We start from the raw sequence: 19,693 nt of genomic DNA, 5'->3' as shown, positions 1-19,693 counted from the left end.
CGACCGCAGCCCCTCGACGCCTGCATCTACTTAGGTTCCGGAGTCCCGCCGCCTGCCGGCCCGGGTTGGCCGGATTGCTCTGCGCGCCATACCGGTGCCGGAACGCCAGGCGGGCTCTAGGTTCGCAGTGCGGACTGGTGAAGTTTTTGAGGCCTAGTGGGTCATGTGTGAATGTGCGCGAGGATTCTGGGGCTTTCTTCCCGTCTCCATGTACCACGAAGGCTTACTGTATTGATTAGGTGGTGAGTCCGGCGGACAGTAAAGGAGCGGTAAAGGGGCCTTCCCTCACGGATGTGCAGAAAGCGGTATGTCAAACTCCCGAAAGAACCGAAAGCTGACATGAAATATACGGACAAGGATCCATAAATGATAGGTAGTTCGTATATAATCCACCCGGCGAGACCTCGATTGAAACACCTTCTCCAGTCCATCCGTCGTTCAATTAGACGATCTCGGCATCAGAAAACCACTTATCACTTCTTTGAGAAATTAGTATACACGTTCTTTTTCAGTCCGCTCTTTCACCTTCAGACATTCATAATTGAGATGGAGACTTTTCGAGAATCAAAGGATCACATCGATTTAGAGTCTCAACAACAATCGGAACCCTGTCAGGAATCGAGGGTTGCCGATACAAGTGAGCGTCTCTGCGAGGAGCATCATCAACAAGCTCTTGAACAGGCCCCGATAGAGCTAGATGGGGGTCGTGGTTCGTGTTCAGTATGTGCCACCCTCAAGGCTGCTGTCACCGAGGCAGACACAGACGGAGAAGTCAAGTTCTATCAAACTGGTCTCGCTATTGATGAGATATTAGCCATGGATTGCGTAGCTCACGACGACGTATTCCAACAACTCCGTCAATACAGAAACAGGAAAATAGACATTCAAAGATCTAGGTCAAACCTGAATTTTATTTGCGAGCCAGTATTGTGGACTGGCTTCGAGTTAGGTATTGTCAAAGGAGTTGATATCGCAGACCATCCAACACATTACTCACTTGTAAGGAACTATTATTTCGAAATGGAAACCATCAATTATTGGAAGCATCGGTGCATCGGTGAACACGGTCATATTTGTGCCAAGCCGTGGAGGATCCGTCAGATAAAGCCTGCTTGGCTGATCGATACACGCCTCAGCTGCCTCCGTACTAGGCGAAGAAAGTGACTCCTACATATGTTTGAGCTATCGGTGGGGTAAGAAACTAAGGTACTAGACACGCAAGGCGGCACTGCCGGATCTGCAGAAACCCGGAAGCCTCGATCAGCCTGATATAAAGGACCGACTTGCTCTCGTGATCTCGGAAGAACGCTACTTATGGGCGGATACACTATGCATTCCTTAGGACGACGAGGAATCTAAGGTCACGGAGATGGACAGGATGGGAGACATATACGGGAGTGCGTTACTGACCATTGTTGCAGCGGACGGTGAACACGGGCTACCCGGTGTGTCAGGTGCTGCGCCTCGGATACCGAATCAACGCCTGTTCACCATCGCTGAGCAAACCCTCATTCAGTTAACCGACCGTTGGGACCAGGACAGAACTTCCAATACTGTATACGCAGGTCGGGCTTGGACCTTTCAGGAATACGAGATGAGCGCCCGAAAGTTGATCTTCGCCGACGATAGGGTGCTGCGGGACATGGGATGAGCAGCACTCTATGGAAGTACAGATAATTAGGAAGGATGGACCACCCCTCACCGTTCACGGCCTACCAGACCTGGAGGTTTATGCGTCAATTGTATTCCACTACAACTCCAGAGACATGACTTACGACTCAGACGCGCTCAGGGCCATATCGGGAATACTCGCAGTCCTCAATCGAGGTTTTGATGGTGGCTTCCTTTTCGGGTTACCGACTATGTTCTTCGACCTGGCACTATGCTGGAGCCCAGCTCGTGTGGAACAGAATAATCTAAGGAGACGAAGCATCCCAGACCAACTATCAGGAAACGCAGTTACTCACCTGCCTTCATGGTCGTGGGTTGGATGGCAAGGTGCTGTTGATTGTTGCGAGGACGAGATAGGGCTCTCACCCTACTTTCGTTCAGATGCGTGTCAAACACACCCAATCACAACATGGTACGCAAGCCATACCCTGTATGGACATAATGGCCGGCTCATATCTTCCTGGTTCCATAATCGGCACATACATTACGATCCCAATCGGCTCCCTGCTGGCTGGAAAAGTGACCTTCTGAGTTCAACTGAAACAAAACCCCGACCACGATCAGTTGACTATGGAGAGCACATTTTTTCGTCACGAAAGTATTCCCGATGAGTATTTTTGGTACCATTTTCAGACATTCGAGAAGGGTTCAAATAGGAATAGCACTATTCCATCGCAAATGCCGTATCTCTTTGGAAGAACGACAAGAGTCTGGCTGCAGGCTTATCGGAGAATGCGCTGGGATTTCCCGGATAATATTGGTGGTGATAAATTCCCCTTACCGAGGCTTTCTTTGGAAGACCAGACTGGCAAGAAGTTGGGTTACATTCCGCTTCACTAATAGAATGATTTCTCACGTTTTTCTACGGAATATGAGGTTGGTACGAGGATTGAGCTGGCCGCAATATGCCGAAGGGTCCTGGACAGAGACAGCCGAGCAGAATATATTTACAGAGACTAAGTAGTAGTCCTGTGGATCGAATGGGAAGACGGAGTGGCGTATAGGCAGGCTCGTGGAGTTGTAGAAAGGAGTGCTTGGGAGAACCATCCTGACCTGGAAGAGATTGATTTGGTCCTGGGTTGAGGCAAGCTGGCGACCCCAAAGTCCAAGTCACAGCGCACGGCGCGCAGTACCATCTACACGCCGCAATAAACGCATGTCAAGACGTGCTCGTAGCGGAAGGCGCGGCAGGCGAGGGAAAATGGATTCCCTGTTCCCGCGGACGAGCCTGGCCCGGAAGGGCCGGGGGTAGCTTCCAGCTACGCCGCGCATCACTCCCGGTCGCCGTTGGTAAGGCGGGGTGTGGTGGTGCGGGCAGATGTAGAGGCATTCGTGCAGCCGAAACCGGTCCGCCAGCTGCAGGGCGATCTCACGCGCGGCGAGGCCGCCGGCGAAGAGGACTGCTTGGGGTATGCAATTAGAGGAGTCGACTCGGCGAATACATCAAATCCTGCTGAGAGAGTAATCCATCCCCCTAATGTGGCTTCTATGGGATCCATGGGTTCCCGATAGCTTTAGGGGATAGTTGATGGATACGATGGTTAGCATATAATTCAAATGTGGTCGCACCATATAGTCTTTTGTTTATCCTGGAATTGGTTGCTGTGATCAAGCCAGATAGATTATTGGAAATGAACCTTTCATATTCCTCCGTCAAGCGGAATCCGGTCTGCCTTCTTATGTCGCGGTCTGTCGTATCACAAATAACACTAAACTTGAGAGGCATGTGGAACAATTCAATTGAGCGAACGGAATTAAGCACGGCGAGTCGTCACATGAACACAGAACGCAAGGTGTTAGGGTGTAGAGGAAGAAAATCCTCAAATATGTCAATTCGATAAACGCCATTACCATGCCATACCATGCGATGTAAAGTATCATGAGCTAGTCGGAACCAGCATCGCCTCCCTTATATATCTAATCTATTTAGTCTGAGTGTATAAAATGATAGCGCCGTATCCGTTTAGCCCCGCGCCTCGTCCCAGTCCGACCAACGGCGCACGACCTCGTCAACCAGCTCGATGCCCTTACGGTTGGCCTCCACCTCGAACCACTCCTTGTGCGCGCGCCCGCAGGACTCGCAGTTGCCCTTGTCGCTGACGCGCATGCCCAGGCCCTCGAGCTCGATGTGGATCAGCCGCTCGACCTTGTGACTGTGCGGCATCTTGCGCGGCTCCGAGTTCGAATCGGACGAGACGTACGGATAGTACCGGATCAGCGAGATGTTGAAGCCGCACTGCCGCTTCCACTCGTTCAGCCGGCGCTGCACGTTGTTCGCGCGCCCGATCTTGAGCAGGATGGTCTTCTTGTCCGAGGGGGAGCGAGAGGAGGACGCCCCGACTGTCGGACTGCGCTTGATGGCGAAGTTCTCCATCGCGTCGCTAGTCCGTCGCTGCCGGCCGCTGGAGGGAGGCGCCAGCAATGAGCGGGCAGCCTCCGCCGGCTCTTCGGCCGGCTCCGACTCCGGCGTCAGCCAGAAGATGTAAATGTAGCCGGCCTCGTCCGTCTGCGAGATGGGCTTGGCCATTTCGGCCATGAGGTGGGACGCCACTTGCGGCGAGGTGTTGGGCGGGATGAGCGACAGGTATTGCGATGTCTGCGACTTGGTCGAAGCGGCCGAAGACATCTTTGCAGGAGCCGAGCTCAAACTGGGCCGCCCGGCTGCGGACGAAGGCGGTCGTAGGTGCTGGTTTGACGATGGTCGGTCGGGCGCGTGGCTTGTGTGCTCAGGTTGTACTGGCATCGCTGACGGTCGCGACGGTCGGTCTTCTTCGACGATGGGTATCCGGAAGCAACACAAGTAGCCAAACAGTAGTCTTGGTCGGGTCGGGCGCCTGTGGGGACACGATTGGGCGGGCGTGCTGTAGGGCTGCTCAATCTTCTCGTTTCCGCTGTGACTGCCAGGCCGCCCTTGCTGGGAGGAGTGCGGCCGGTGGCTCGGTCGAGATTGGTTCTGCTGCTGTTCCACGATGCCGAGGCGGTCCATGAGCGTTTCTACACTCTCGCGAGGATCCTCGAGGATGGGGGTGTTGTTCATCTTCGGGCCAGGACTCGACTTCGCCGAAAGGCTGGCTTGGTCGCGGTGCTGGTGGCAGTACGCATCGGGATTACCTGGGTCGTCAACGCGCAAATGGTTTTGGCGGCCGCCTTTCGCAGGAGAGGCATTGGGCGAGGCCCCGGAAGAGGAGGCCAGCGGGCGACGACATGGACGGCCGCTACCAGTGATGCCTCTGCATGTTGTCTCGGGGTTTTTGGAGTCGGAACGTCCTATCAAGGACTCCGGGGTGTTGGGAATGAATGGCATTGTCTGTATGCCAAAACGAAACTGTAGTCGCGTGTCTTGGCCAAAGTAACGAGTGTTTGGGCAAGCAAATGAAAATAGGAAGGGAGAGAATCCAAGAACAGTCTGGGTCAGGGCCCAGAGGGCAGGGCAAGAAATATTCCACGGAAACCCACCCCCATACGATCACTGCTGCAGGTTGAGTTGTGCGAGGCTCCATTCCCCATTCCCCATTCCTGTGAATAGGCCATCGTCAATCGTCAGCCATCCAGGCTCACCGCGGTACTGGTGGGGCTGGGTGCGCTGTGTCATTGTCATTCGCAGCAGCAGGGCGAGAGAGAGGGCGGGCGCGTACTCGTGGTGGGGATGGCGCGTAAGGCGGGTAGCCGGCAGGGCGGGTCGTCCGGCGGGTCTCCTTTTTCGATTGGGCATGAACACCCTGGAGAGGCTCAGCTCTTGTGGCTGGCGGAGAGTGGCTGACTTCGGGGTCGCACCACTCAAATTGCCAACACAGCCCTGCTCAGTATGCGGGAGGTTACCGACTTTGACATGGAAGTCACAAGAATCCCTCTGGAGTACTGTAGGCAACCGTCTCTACTTAATTATGCAGCTCGGCAACGGGTATCATCCAAGGTTTCTACAAGCTTTGTGCAGTGCAGCATTTGCTTACTGATGGCTTTTGGTGCTACTGTACTCCGTAGATCTGATTAGTCCAGGGTCTTCCAAGTCAAGGACCTTCTTGTCCTGCCCAACCCAACCAGCCAACGCTCAACCCAGCTGCACTGCGACTCTCTCCACTTTAATCAGGAGACCAAGTTCCCCTTCCCAGTTTCAACAACTCGGCACCATCACAACTGTAAATTTTGGCTGGCTTGCTGCGTGCGAGTCTGATAACATTTCTTACGTCAATCTGAATTACCCATGGCCACCAACTTCGACTCGGATCATTGATGTGTCTTTGAATGTTTGCCGCCTTATGTGCTGGTCTCCTTCGAGCTCTGCTAGGTGAGATGCCAGTGTCGAAACAGTCAAAATCGGTCTGACGGTGTACTTGGTCATTGAGCGAGCTACTCAACTCGGTTCAATACAATGCTTGAGCCAGGAACGAAACATGCGATGAGGAGCAAAACGAAGCACTCTGGTTGTCTAGCCTACTTGTGTACCTTCATGTTCTATCGGCGCATTCTTGCTGAGGATACGGATATTGTACATCAATAAAAATCCGGCATCCAACTTCGTTTTCGCCTATATACAGATCTTGGAGTGTGCCATAAGATCTCGAAATCGAGGATTGCAATGACGTCATTGTTATATCAACCGTCATCCCAAGATGGTCTACATATTCGCTGCCATCCCCCGATCCAGGTGCGCGCTGTCAACCAGGACACATCATCTACGCTGAGGCCTGGAGGTAAAGATCCGACAAACCAACGCCGTCCTGATAACACACGCGCATATCAGTAAGCGGCACCATCGACATGTCGGAGGTTCAGCTGAAGGCTGTGGCGAAGGGATGAATATCGATGCTGCTCAAGGTCAACAACGATGGGAGTGGTTGCGCCTTCTCCAGCCTCAAGCCGCCGACTCAACCGTACTGGCCCCAGATCCAACCTTAGGGTTTAGGGCATCTGTCATGTTTCAGCTCGCCCGTTATTGTGCGGCAGCAGAGCCTCAGAGGCTGATAGTGTCGGCCCCGTGGCTGTCGGAACACGATGGTTTCGGGAACTTTGAGCGCACAGCCTTTCAGATGGGATCGGTGACATTCCCGGATAAGCTCACCTTGGGGAAATGCGGATATATCGGAAATCCAAAACCACCTGGTATAGAAGGACGTGCTCGATGGGTCGCGATTCCTCGACGTCCAGCCCTCATCCAGTAATTATGGCTGAGATGTCAAATTGCCATTTGCAAGCTGGAGGAGCATATCCTCCGAGTCACGTTGCGGAAGCCGAGCGATACGATGGCGCACCAGAGGCTCGGTAGTCGGTGGGTGTTGAAGCCAGTTGACTCTTGGCTCGGTGCTTGGAACCCCTTGGGCCTTTTATCATTGCGAGTGCTATACTCCTTTTGTGCTTGCCATGATGAAGCCACCCTTATGCCTCTCAACTTCCCATTTAGTTGACAGGCGAGAAAGACAGTAGAGTAAGTGATGCTGCATGTGGCACACCCATGCCGGGACCTGCATTTGCATGTTTCTATCATGTGCCCTCTGCTCGGATGAGCTAATGCTGAAGGAGATGAGTAAGACCTCTTGAGCTTAGTTTCTGCACTGCAGGAGAGAAAGTCAGAGTCAACTGAATTTCTGCCAAGATGGGCTGCAGCGCAACACGCACAGCTGAGTTGGCCCCTGCATATCTCATTAAAGAAGCCATTATGCTCAGTTATCTTGCAGAAGCGTTTGGTATATCTAGAAGGTTTGCCACTTACCCTTTGCCAAGCAGGAGTTGCTGCCGGGGTCGGTCTCCCCAATCCCCTCGCAACCAATACCACAAGCCTGCAAAAACACCACCGTGTTTAGCTCATCACAATATGTTGGTCTGACGATTGCTCCCTGGGCCGCTTCCTGGGTCACATCGCCATCACTGCCATCATCACGATATACTACCAGCAATCAGCGAATCAATAGCAAGATGGACCCGAACGAGGACCGTGGACCGCAGCTCCTGGCTGTCGTTATTGCCTTCCTCATCACCGCGACGGCGGCCAACGCTATGCGATGCTATACTCGAATCGGCATCGTTAAGGCTTTCGGAATTGATGACTGGACTATGTTGATAGCTTATGTGAGTGACAAGCACTTAGCAAAACCATGGAGCGGCGACCAGTTGTTAGTAGGGGGAGTTGAAGTAGGGGGAGTTGACTATGATGATCATCGCTGACCATGGAACATGGGCCAGGTATTCTTTACTCTGTTCTGCGCCTGCACAATAGCTGGCATCCATTACGGCACTGGGAGGCACGAAGATGCCCTTCTGGCAGTCAACCGGGCACGAGCTAGAAAGGTAAACAGGGACATCTCATCTACTGTTATCTCTTCGTATGTTACCTCGCCCAGAGTATCTCGATACTAACAATGTGGGTCCATCTACGCAGTTCTGGTGGTTCTGCTACACCTGGTACGGCGCGACCATGATGTTTTCCAAGATCTCCATCGGCGTCTTCATACTGCGTGTTACGACCAACCGGTACCACATCTGGACCGTCTGGGCCATCATGGTGCTCACGGCAGGCGTCTGCAGCGGGTTCATTGTCGCCACCATGTTCCACTGCGCGCCCATTAACGACTTCTGGGGGAGCCCCCAGAGCGCCGGCCGGAGCTCCTGTATCGACGGCCGTGTCATGCGGGACCTCGCCTATGCCTATAGCGCCGGCACGCTGCTCATCGACTTGACCCTGGTCGTCCTGCCGCTCATGATTGTGTGGAAGCTCAAGATGAGCCTTAAGACCAAGCTTGGACTCAGCGTTCTAATCTTCTCGGGTCTAGTGTAAGTTTCATGTAGTTTGTTCTCCATGCACCTCCACGTATTGATACGTACGCAAGCCAAGGGCTGACATAATCTCTCCCTCAACAGCGCAAGTGTTGGAGTTGCTGTCCGGTTCGCCTATCTTGATGACTTCACGGCGCCGGATTTCCTATGTAGGCCCTCTATGTTCCATGTGCAAACTCAGATCGTGCCGCTGACTCTTGTACATCAGTTGACACATTGGACGTAGTAATCTGGTCGGCCGTCGAGAGTGGTCTGGCCGTTACGGCGGGCAGCCTCGCTACTCTGAAGCCCCTATTTCGGCTCATGTCCCGGAACTTCGGTATGAGAACGGCGGCTGCCACCGACGGCAGATACGCAGTGGCCGTGCTGCCTTCCCCCGGCCTCATAGCATCATCAACGGTGGCGCCGGAGAAGCACAACCCTGCTGCAGCAGTGTTGCGGCTTAGCTTTTCTTCCTCGCGGAAAACGTCACTTCGCGACAGCTTGTTAACGACCGCCTCGCCGGGTCTGAGGAATCAAGATCGTGGCATCCATCGCAACCGCCCTGGCATCACTGGTGAGATGCTGGGGCATTATGAGTTACCGGCGCGGCCGGCTTGTATCGCTCCCACGCTCCCGCGCTTTGGTACCGGCACTTGGCGTTTCTCTCGTCAGGATATGGATGACTTGGAGAAAGGGACAGCCCAGAATAGACGCGTTGACACATGTCACCCGCAACGAACCTTCATGTTCTAAGCGCAATCAAGAGAACGTGTTCAAACTAACATTACTATCATCATACATAAAAGGATTTCACTCGATCGGGAGTGAATTTTTGACACACACCAACGCCACAAGAATATCCAAGAAGAAAACCGGGTGGGATGCCCCCAACTGGCTCGCTAGCCCTCCTTGACGATCTCATCCGCGATCTTCTCCGCCAGTGCATATATAGTACTCTGCGGATGCCCGGGCGGAAGGAGGGGAAAGCTACTGGCGTCAACGACCCGCAAGCCCTGGACGCCTAATACGCGCGCCTTGCTGTCGATGACGGCCATCTCGTCGCTACTCCGTCCCATCTTGCAGGTCCCCGCCGCGTGCCACACCGTCATGAGGCTGTCGCGGACCACCTCCAGGATCTCCGCGTCCGAGCTCTGGTCCAGCCCCGGCCAGTACTCCTTGTCGGCACCTACTCGGACGGACTTGAGCTCATCGGTGGCCCAGACCTCGCGCATGCGGCGGTACCACGCGACGGCGACCTCCTGGTCGGCCTTGGCCGTGAGCCAGTTGGGGCTTACGCGCGGCAGGTCGATAGTGCTGGCGCTGCGCAGGGTCACGTTGCCGCGCGAGAGGGGCGCCACCATGGCGCCCAAGATGGTGGCGTACTGCTTGCCGTCGAGGGGCTGCTGCAGGGCCGGGAAGGTGAAGTCGCCGATGAAGCCGTTGCCCGAGATGTGCTCGACCTCGGGCCAGTCGTCGGGGAACTGTCGAGCCAAGGCCTCGCGCGTCTCGGGCGAGAACGTATCGCGGTACTTGGCCGGCAGCTTCTCCCAGCCGAGGAACTCGACCACGTTGGATGTCAAGGGCCCCGACTGCGTCGCGACGTACTCGGCCAGCGCCTGCGCCAGCACGACGGGGTCGTGCAGCACGCGGTCCAGGGTGTCGAACGCCACCTCGTACGACGGGCCGAACATGATGTGGTCCCACATGTTCTGGCCGACGCCGGGCAGGTCCGAGACGACGGGGATCTCGAAGTTGTCGAGCGTCGGCTTGGGGCCGATGCCCGACACCATCAGCAGCTGCGGCGACTGGAACGTGCCGGCGCTGATGATGACCTCCTTGCGCGCCTTGATGGTGTACTCAATCCCGAGGGAGCTGACGCGGACGCCTGTGGCCTTCTTCTCCTTACCCGTGCCGTCGTCAAGCAGGATCTTGCGCGCCATTGTCTGTGTATATATCTTCAGGTTCTCGAGTCCTTTGGTAGAAGCCTGATAGATGTACTCGGCCGAGGTGCTGCGGGTCTGGTCCCGGGCCCGGATCGTCGACTGCGAGTAGTGGTAGCCCATCAGCTGGCCGCTGCTGAAGCCTGTCGTCCGCTCCATCCCCATCGCCTGCAGCCCCTTTTCCAGCCACGTCGCCCAGACCGATACCCAGTTCGTGTAGCCGACCTGCACTGGCCCTCCCGGCGTGGCGAAGGCGTCCGAGTCGTACTGCGTCGACGCGTTGGCCCTTCGCTTCTCCGTGTTCGGCGGTGTCAGCGTCACGCTCTTCTCGAAGTACGGCGTCAGGGCCTCGAGCCGGTAGCTGTCGTCGCCGACCTCGTCGGCCCACTTGTCGTACGAGCCCTTGGAGCCGCGGTGGTGGATCATGAAGTTCAGAGCTTTTGTATTCCTTGGTCAGCACATCGTCTTACGTGACGGTATCAGGATCACCATCATCATTCTCACTTACCGGAACTGCCGCCCAGGCATTTGCCCCGGGCATAATGGACGCGGCGACCATTGGCGCCGGCCTGTGGTTCCGTGACGAACTCCCAGTCAACCGTCGGCACCGAGTCGAGAGGACTGGCGCCGATACCAATAATGTCGCCGGCCGGAGTAGTGCCCAAGACGGGCTTGGCGATCTCGTAGAACAGCCCGGCCTCGACGATGGCGACCGAGTGGCCCGCCTCGGCGAGCCGGTAGCCGATGGCGTTGCCCGCGGTGCCGCCGCCGACCACGACGTAGTCGTAGGTCTGATCGACGCCGAGCGCGCCGCCGAGGGCTCCGAGAACGCCTTGGACCAGGCCCTCACCCGACAGCACGGACTTGACGGCCGACGCGAGGGGGTTCAGGATCCCGCCGCCGATGCCGCCTAGGACGTCGTCGAGGATCGGGGCGGCTTGGGCGCCGGGTGGCGAGAGCGCCGCGAGTGTGGAAAGGAGAGAGGTAGCGGAGTGCCGGAAGCGCATCTTGGGGGAAATTGGGAAATGAAACAGCGACTTGATCGGTTGAAACTTGAGTTAACAGCTCACAAAAATGCGAGGATACGAGGTATTCATGCAGGAACCAAAACAGACAGTAATAACACACATACTTAAGCCTGCTCTGATGATCGCGTGAGCTTTACCCTCGTAGCACCTTTCACGTCATGAGCCCATTAGTCAGGGGTACGCACCATGGGGCATCGTTTAGTTGCAAGAAAGACATGAGTGAGATCTGCTCGGGTGGAAATGAGAGATGAGAAACATTCGAGGGACACAACCACGGAAACGGGAACCCGGACACATGAAAACGCCTGAACGCCTGCATGCACCGTAGGAGGGAAAGGTGAAAAATGGCAGCAGTGAGTGCGGATCATCATCCGTTTTCTGCTCACCCTCCGGTGCTCTGGGTTGCATTATCACATTTTAATTTCGGGGGCGAGAGGGGAAACGGGCATGCAGGTCTGCGGCCAAGTTGGACCTGCTGCACCTGAAGTGGGAAGTGGGCGAAGCCGACAGCCCGGTACCACCATCCTGGGTTGTAACACTGCTGCTGGGTCGGCGGCAGCCGCGACAAGGCACAGAACTTGCTCCCCTCGTGAGGTTACTGTACCTGGGGAATAAATAATGAGGGCTATATTTTGATTGCGTAGTGTCACGTATTGCACAGAAAGAAAAAGACCTGTAATTATTATACCATCGCCACCAGATCGCTGGCACATTCTGCTTTTGCGGCTGTTTGTCCGGAGGTGCTTCCTATGCCAAATATAGGCAGGACCCGCTTCCAGGGAAACCTCAAATCCCATCTTGTTGGTTTGCCCAGAGCGTTACATTCGTATTGCGTATGGATCTCTGGAATGACACCGGGGAGCCGGGGCAGGGTGGACCCAACACACAACACGCAATCATGGGAAAGGCCTGATCGCAGAAGTCATCGACGGCTTTCCCATTGCCAACTTCTTTTCCAGAAGTTAACCATGTATTTATTCCATCACCAGCTATCACGTTGTCAGCCTCTTCGCGATCACGACGTTGTGACAATCGATACGACAGGTGTGTCCATCGTCGTCATGTTGGTCACGCGAAGGAATAATCAGTTGCCAAGATTGTATAATTAGAACCAGGCTGCTGGGATAGCCAAAGTTATACGGCTGGTTACTGCGCTAGTTGAAATATTAGGTAAAGTAACTAGTGACCGCAGTAGATGTAGCTCCAGGGTTTCCCTTCCCTCCATTGCGTTGCCTTTGCACCCTTGCCCCTAACCTAGTCTTTTGAATTAGAGTCAATGCCAATGCGCGAGAACCAGCCATGAAGCCATGTGTTGACCGGTAGCATATACTAAACACGGCCATTATTAGCTTCAGGTTCCTATTATTTGCTGCCATGATGGTGTAACAACGTCGACTTTTGGCATCACCAGAAGGAAGAAAGGAAGCGCACACTTACAAGTCCATCCCCGATGACAAAGGTATCGTTGCTGACGCCAATCAGGCTGTCGGCCAGTTTGGGGCACAGCTGGGCCCTCCAGGCATCGACCTTCAGGAAGCGCTGGTTCCGGCCGAAGATGAAGTGCTTGACACTGAAGACGGTCGCGAAGGGCAGCGGCCCGGGCCGCACGCTCCGCACGTGGCTCGCGTTGGCCAGGCTGAACTCGGGCACGTCGAACAGGAAGATGCCGGTGCCCATCTCCCGGTTGCTCGGGTCGAAGTCGTCCGTGAGGAAGACCTCGAGGTCGATGTAGGCCCGCTGCATCGGCGCCGGCAGCCCCCAGCCGCTGAGCACGTCGAGCAGGCGTCGTAGGAGCGCGTTGCAGGCGTCTAGGTGCCGCATCGGGTCCGGCAGGACGAAGACGAGCTCGCGCACGAAGGTGCGGCGGACGCCGCGCATGTAGGACTCGAGCAGGATCAGGTCGTCGCCCGTGACGAACAGGCGGCCGAAGATGCCGCGGCGGTTGCCGCCGCCGCCGTGCGTGCTGCCGTACGGGTGGTTGTACATGTGGTTGCCCTCGTGATACCGGCCGCGGCTGACGTCGCTGACGTCGATGATGAGGCGCCGGAAGTTCTGCTTCTCGACCTCGAAGGCCCAGGCCCGGCTCACGCAGGCGAGGCGGGACGCGCAGCGCAGGTCGTGGGGGTACCGCGCCTTGTACCGCTCGTAGATGTTCGAGATGACATTGGCCGGGAATTGGCGGGGGCCGGTCGTAGCCATGATATGGATTCCGTTTGAAATGATGAAATGAATGACTGGTTTGGACTTGTGTTTGGCAAGAGGTGGGTTGGGGTTGTGAGAGCATTATCTGCTCAAATCCTCTCTAGCCAGGCCATAGTTTGTTTTTGGCTGGAATATGAACGTTCTTTCGTTTGACGCAAGCTCTGGTGCAACTAAATTTGCAAGTGACGAACAAAAACTCCGAATGACGATGCAGGCGGTTGTGGCAGTTGCTTCCATGTTTATTAATTTGAAGCAGGAGCGTCGGAAGTTTGGACTCCTGAAAGTAGTATCCACAAACAAAAAGCAGAGAAAGCCTCATAAGTAGACTTTGGTGAATATTAGCTTCCATTGTGACTTGACAAATAGACTTGCAACCAAATATTTACTTAACAACATCATTCTAGATGGACTGATGTGACAAACCGGAATGTTCTGACGTGGTATGGAGGGCAACTGTTTCAATCCGTTCTGGGTTAGCTAACTTGATGACGATAACTGTCCCCTATTCCAGAGGGTACTTTCAATCGGATGTACAATATTATAATTAGATAGGCAGGTAAGTCATCAATTCCAAAACTCATCAATCATGAAATCTTTATCCATCGTTAAAATGATCAAAACCCAAAAATGAACTCGGGCCGCCCCTGAAACCACCCGTCCCACGTCACGGGCGCGCCCCCCGCCGCGTCGGCGGCCCACTTCTCGCGCAGCTCCTCGGCGGCGGCGATGGGGCCCAGGGTGCCGTAGGTGCGGCCGACGTGCTCGAGCCCGCCCGCGACGAACGCCTGCAGGTCGTGCTCGCGCGGGCCCGTCTCCATGCCGCACACGAACATGGGGAAGAAGATAAGCTTGGCTACGTTGTGCGCCCAGGTCACGTCGGCGAAGATGGGCGTCAGCGTGTCGAGGAGCGTCTGGCGCGTCTCGAGCCGTAGGGCCGCGATGTCGATGCCTGGGAATTCGTGGTGCAGGTAGGTTAAGTCTTCCTCCTCTTCTTTACTACTAACTTTTCCTTCCCCTTTTCCTCGGCGTCTTGCCGTTTCTGCTGTTGCACGTCGACGATCAATGTGCGCAGCGCGTACAGTAGGATGGCGGACTGGTAGATGATGGCCACGTTGAGCCAGAGGTCTGCCTTGGGTACCTCGCTGGGCGATTCCTCATCCGGCATCATCTCTTCCTCGGGGTCGGGGGCCGGGGATTTCCGACGGGTCCGGCCGTCGTCGTCGAAGTCGACTCCGTTGCCCGAGGACTTCCAGCCCCGGAATTTCTTCATTCTAGAAGCCCATGCGGAAGCGGAGAATGCCTTCAACTTCCCTAGCACCATGCAAGTGCCCCTTTGCCTCTTTGCTTTGAGCTCCGGCCGGATGGTCGTGTAGCGGAGGTAGTTGATCAAGATCAGGGCTTGGAACAGCTCCTCTGGGCAGGGACAGCTGATGGCGAGGTTGAATTGGAAGATGGCCGGGTCGGCTTCCCAGTGATGCAGCGCCATAGATGTGGCATTTGCTGCTTGCGGGTGCGTGGAAGGCGTTGTTGTGGCCGCCATGACGTCTATTCTGTTCCATTATCAGCATCTGAAAGCTTTATGGTGTGGTTAAAGGTGACACATACGCGACAAATAGTGCTAACAAGGGTTTGAAGTATGGGTTCGCCGTGATGATGGCTTTGAGCCCACCTCGAAGTTGTATTATCCTCCGAGCGCCGTCAAGGTGGGCCCGCCAGTCAGTATAAGCGGACTGTTGCATCTATTGTCACATGGTAAGCAGGTCGATGAGAGCAACACGCGGGTATGAAGGAGAGAAGGAAGCGCACCGTAGATATGAGAAGACATATCACACACATCAGTGTCGAGTCGCTGGTCTGCTTGTCGGGCTGGCCCAGCCACTCGTTGACTTCCTGCAGAGCCTGGATCTTGAAGTTGTATAGGTCGCGGTTGCGCCGGACCAGTGCCGAGGAGCGGACATAGTACGGTTCCTCCGACAGGACCCTGTGGACGGTAGCAGTGCAGACGACCAGGTTGACGTAGATGCGCTGACGTGGATCATCGGAGGTTAGCCCTGCTCCCCCTCAATCGGCACGGAACCATCCTGCAAGAATGGGCCCATGGCTACGGCGCGGGTTGCATTGTCTGACCAGGCGTGGCACCCAGCAAGGAAGCAACCATGTCGTCCAGACGCGGGTCCGGCTGGGGTAGTACCACGGTACATCTTGAGGAGAATGAAATGAATGGCACTCACTGGCACCTTGTCCAGTCTCTGTATGAGAAGCTGGTAGGGATTGAAGTGCGTCGCTATCGAGATGAGATCAACGCTGACCCGTTCGTTGACTACGCAGCCAAGGCCGCACGAATCAGTCGTTAGTTTCTTAGTCCCAAGGATCCGGGTCTGGCAATACTACCAAGGACTCTCTCTGGAAGTGAGATAGGTAGGAGGAAAGAAAAGTGAAGATCGAAAGGGCGAGTGGGTGTAGACTTACAGTAGTTGACGCCGTCAAATATTAATTGAGTTTCCCTGTATCGCGACGGCACAGGGTCGAGGGCGAATGGCGTAGTAGAGGAGGGAGGCGGTGGTTGTCTCGTCACTGTCGGGTACTGTATCCGTAAAACTGCTCCGCTTCACGAGCGACCGTTGATCCCGCCATTTTTCAGCCGCACCACTACGACGGCCACCGGCAGTAGCAGCAGCAGCGGCGGCACCAGGGGCAGCAGGAACTGTTGCGTTAGTCGCAGTAGCACCACTGCTACGACTACTAGATCCATATTCTTCGGCACATCTTGACGCTGCCACAGCGCCACTTAGCTGGCATGGGGTGCAGGCCGGCTTGTTTCCGTCACAGGGGATGCCGCGGATTGAGCAGTTGCGGCAGCTACTAGCGGACCACATTTCTCCAATGCATGCTGGCTGGAGAAAAGCGTCCTTTTGGATGTAGGGGTGATTAGCGCAGCGAAAACGAATAATCCGTAACGAGCGCTGGTGGTGGTAATAGTATCAGTAGCAGCAGCAGAGAGGGACGGGAGTTTCTGAAGGGGGTGAATCAACACATTGAGTCCGCCCCTCCCACTCTCGCCCCTCCTTCCCAGAGTCCTATCTGTGTGTCGCCAAAAATCAAGTTCAGAGAGAGACAGGAGGAAGGCAGGATCCACTGCATTAGCCCTCATTGGTGAGCGACATGACTACAGCCAGCCAATCATACAACGAGTGGCGTGCCGTACTGTCAGCCATCTATAGTACCAGCAGAATTTCGACGGGGGAAAAGGAGATCACATATTTCAATCTCGGGGACCGGAGCCACAAAGCGGCGAAGTGTTGCTCGTTCTTCATTAACTGGAGGAATGATTCCATGTCCATGATTATAGGTGTACTAATTAGAAAGTCCTATGTTACCTGCCCGTTGTGAGTCTCGTCTCTGGTGACACAAACTAAAAAGCAAAAAAGAAAACAAGAACTCCGAGAGAGGGAAAAGTAAAACTAGCCCAACACAGGAATCAGTCCTGTCCTTATTACCCGCCATCATCTGGCGCGTGAACCACTGCACGGCCCGGTGGCTCAGCACCGTGCCGTCCCCCAGGGCGTGGCCCGCATAGCCCAGGGTCAGGGCCAGACTGGTGGCGGCAGCGTGGCGGCAGCTAGGGACGCTCTCCAACCGCGCCCAGGGTTCAGATGGGGCGCGGGCCCCGTCACCGGGCCTTCCACATTGAGCGCCATGCACAGCGTGGCTATCTTGTCCGCGTCGATGGCGAAGGCCGTATCGCCAATGAACATGGCTGGCGGCGGCTCCCAAGAAGAAGAAGAAGAAGAAGAGGTGGCTTTGGTGGAGCGTCCGCTGTTGCCATTAGGCTGGATCCACGCCCCACGGTCACGCTCGATCCGTGAGCCGGAGCTGTCTCCGCATTTGGGGATCCGGCGCCAAGGCCCGGTCCAACGACCGGCAGAGCGCCGCCGCCAGTTGGTCCTCGCCGGTCTTCCGGAACGGCGGCTTCGTGAGGTCCAGCAACGCGAGGACCATCGCGTGTCCCGGGCCGTAGTAGGTGCTCCAGGTACGGTTGACCGAGCTGCGGATGGTCTCTGGGTTGAACGTCGTTTTTTTAAGCTGCCTCGGAACCTTGGCCTTGGCCTCCTCTTTCGGCTGGTGGAGCCAGGAGTACACGTCGAGTGGTTCCATGAAGGATTTGGAAAGAGAAGAATCGCCCAGGTCGGGAAGCAGGTGGCAGTTCCCGGTAAGTCGTTGGCGGACGCTTTGCAGGGTTGTTGACGGCTTCATCTCCACGCCGGTGCTGAAAACGTATATGGGCGATGGCTCACAGCCGAACATCATTATCGGATTTCCGCTTTCGGGACGTGCACGTCGTTTCAGAGCCTCTTTTCGTAGATGTCCAATGCATGCTTTGAGTTTGGCAATATCGAGGAACCCGGTGGTTACTCGGGTTCTAATAACGCGCGACATTTTATGAAACTATATTCACTGAACATTGAGAGATTGAAGCAAGAAAGTAGAGGAAATTTTTTTATAGAAATCGAGGCCGAAGGCGCGCCTGAATGTGATAGGAGGCGCGAAAAAGCAATTAAGCTAAAGCACCCCTCCACGGACCACCCCTTCGCGGATTAGAAAACCTACTAAACACACCCTTTTAATTCAAAGTCATTTCTATAGCTAAAATTAGTCAGGATATGTTATTTTCTAGTATTCCTAATAATAATATAGTTATTTGTTTTCGTTTTATCGTCTTTTATTTCTTTTATATTATTTTATAGCTTACTTAATACCTTAATATTACGACCTGACCTAATCATGCGGCCAAAACCTATAAAACCACCGGGCCGGATTTATAATACCCCGCTTAGGGTACGACGTCACGGCTATTAACCGCGCCGCTAGCTATATTAATATAAGCGCACTAATATTATAAAAGCGTATGGCGATTACGACGACAGTATTCTAAACCGTAATAGGCTGAACGCGGCCTAAGGGAATAGTAAGGACGACGTCACGTAATGGATCACGGGGATCATTAAAAACGGCGAAGTGAGTCGGTAATTTAATTAATAAGGGGATTACCCGGATTATTAGAATGCGAGGGTAAACTAAGTGATTTAATTAATTAATAAGGGAGGAGGTTAGATATATAATAATAAACGTTTTTTATATATTTTGTATAAATATTTTTTATTTTAATAATTAATTTAAATATTAATTTTAATTTATTAATAAAATAAATAATTTTAACGAAATTATTATAAATATTTTTAAGTTTATATATTTTAATTATTATTTGTTTTTATAAGTTATTATTTATTATATTAATAGAAGCGATTTTTATTATACGTTTAGATATTTTTTCGTATTATTAATATAAACCTTAGTACGTTTTATTAGGTTTTTTTTAAAACCTAGATAGCGTTTATTATATTTTAATTATTTTTATTTTTGTGAATTATTATTTAGACTTTTAAATAATAGTATTATAAGAACTATATTTATACTTAGCCTTAGTAATACTGTTCGATAAGGAAAGATTTTTATCGCTACTTTTAATACCTCTTAATGGGACCTTGTTATGGACATCGATAACGACGAAAGCGACGACGAGCTTATACGATAAGCGCTGGTTAAACGAATTAAGGAATTCGAACAAAAGAGCGTTAATTATTAATATTATTACGTTAAGCTTGAGAAGGAGCGTAACGAGCTCCTAATTAAGGGTATTTTAGGATAAATATTTTATAATATTAATAAGCTATACGAGGAGGTGCGTTTCTTTTATATAACTGTTAATATTATTTAAACCCTTGTTATATTAAAGAAGGGTATAAAGATTAGTATGTTAACCCTTTTTAATAAAATAAGTAAAAACTTCCGAGGCTTTTTTATTTAGGTTAAAACTTATTAACGATTTTATAAAAGGACGTTCTAAAACTTTACTTAATAAGTTATTTACGTTGCCTCGTTTTTTAAAAGTAAGGTATTCGTTTAGTTCGAACCTTATTTAAACGAACTCGTGGAAAATAATTAATAAGTTAAGCTATGCCGCACGGAAGTATAGCGTATTTTTAAGAGTTACGACGGTTTTGAATAAGCTTTTAAATTATTTTTTTAAAACCTTAATAAAAA

The 19,693-nt window shown here is 53.2% G+C and overlaps 8 protein-coding genes across 8 annotated transcripts; 3 read left to right on the top strand and 5 right to left on the bottom strand.

Moving 5' to 3' along the window:
* Positions 1–546: 546 nt before the first annotated feature.
* Positions 547–1,651, top strand: PG994_014101 (uncharacterized protein; the record flags this gene model as incomplete). Its single annotated transcript, XM_066865510.1, has 2 exons — positions 547–825; positions 1,343–1,651. 2 exons carry the CDS (start codon positions 547–549, stop codon positions 1,649–1,651), a joined length of 588 nt encoding a protein of 195 aa, XP_066708639.1.
* Positions 1,652–3,634: 1,983 nt separating this feature from the next.
* Positions 3,635–4,975, bottom strand: PG994_014100 (uncharacterized protein; the record flags this gene model as incomplete). Its single annotated transcript, XM_066865509.1, has 1 exon — positions 3,635–4,975. One exon carries the CDS (start codon positions 4,973–4,975, stop codon positions 3,635–3,637), a length of 1,341 nt encoding a protein of 446 aa, XP_066708638.1.
* A 1,306-nt stretch (positions 4,976–6,281) lies between these two features.
* On the top strand, positions 6,282–6,830 carry PG994_014099 (uncharacterized protein; the record flags this gene model as incomplete). The annotated part of the gene is made up of 2 exons (XM_066865508.1): positions 6,282–6,316; positions 6,413–6,830. The coding sequence occupies 2 exons, from the start codon at positions 6,282–6,284 to the stop codon at positions 6,828–6,830; spliced, it is 453 nt and encodes a 150-aa protein (XP_066708637.1).
* A 751-nt stretch (positions 6,831–7,581) lies between these two features.
* PG994_014098 (uncharacterized protein) lies at positions 7,582–9,174 on the top strand (the record flags this gene model as incomplete). The annotated part of the gene is made up of 5 exons (XM_066865507.1): positions 7,582–7,734; positions 7,849–7,953; positions 8,045–8,436; positions 8,524–8,588; positions 8,648–9,174. 5 exons carry the CDS (start codon positions 7,582–7,584, stop codon positions 9,172–9,174), a joined length of 1,242 nt encoding a protein of 413 aa, XP_066708636.1.
* Positions 9,175–9,320: 146 nt separating this feature from the next.
* PG994_014097 (uncharacterized protein) lies at positions 9,321–11,368 on the bottom strand (the record flags this gene model as incomplete). The annotated part of the gene is made up of 2 exons (XM_066865506.1): positions 9,321–10,798; positions 10,870–11,368. The coding sequence occupies 2 exons, from the start codon at positions 11,366–11,368 to the stop codon at positions 9,321–9,323; spliced, it is 1,977 nt and encodes a 658-aa protein (XP_066708635.1).
* Positions 11,369–12,793: 1,425 nt separating this feature from the next.
* PG994_014096 (uncharacterized protein) lies at positions 12,794–13,588 on the bottom strand (the record flags this gene model as incomplete). Its single annotated transcript, XM_066865505.1, has 1 exon — positions 12,794–13,588. The coding sequence occupies one exon, from the start codon at positions 13,586–13,588 to the stop codon at positions 12,794–12,796; it is 795 nt and encodes a 264-aa protein (XP_066708634.1).
* A 617-nt stretch (positions 13,589–14,205) lies between these two features.
* On the bottom strand, positions 14,206–15,792 carry PG994_014095 (uncharacterized protein; the record flags this gene model as incomplete). Its single annotated transcript, XM_066865504.1, has 5 exons — positions 14,206–14,502; positions 14,589–15,141; positions 15,197–15,330; positions 15,398–15,572; positions 15,719–15,792. 5 exons carry the CDS (start codon positions 15,790–15,792, stop codon positions 14,206–14,208), a joined length of 1,233 nt encoding a protein of 410 aa, XP_066708633.1.
* A 1,648-nt stretch (positions 15,793–17,440) lies between these two features.
* PG994_014094 (uncharacterized protein) lies at positions 17,441–18,028 on the bottom strand (the record flags this gene model as incomplete). The annotated part of the gene is made up of 1 exon (XM_066865503.1): positions 17,441–18,028. The coding sequence occupies one exon, from the start codon at positions 18,026–18,028 to the stop codon at positions 17,441–17,443; it is 588 nt and encodes a 195-aa protein (XP_066708632.1).
* Positions 18,029–19,693: the final 1,665 nt, after the last annotated feature.

Source organism: Apiospora phragmitis, assembly GCF_038363925.1.
Source record: "Apiospora phragmitis strain CBS 135458 chromosome Unknown utg000013l:1.0-2965645.0:1.0-2969333.0, whole genome shotgun sequence".
NCBI classification, from domain to species: domain Eukaryota; kingdom Fungi; phylum Ascomycota; class Sordariomycetes; order Amphisphaeriales; family Apiosporaceae; genus Apiospora; species Apiospora phragmitis.
This window is presented reverse-complemented; position numbering and strand designations above follow the sequence as displayed.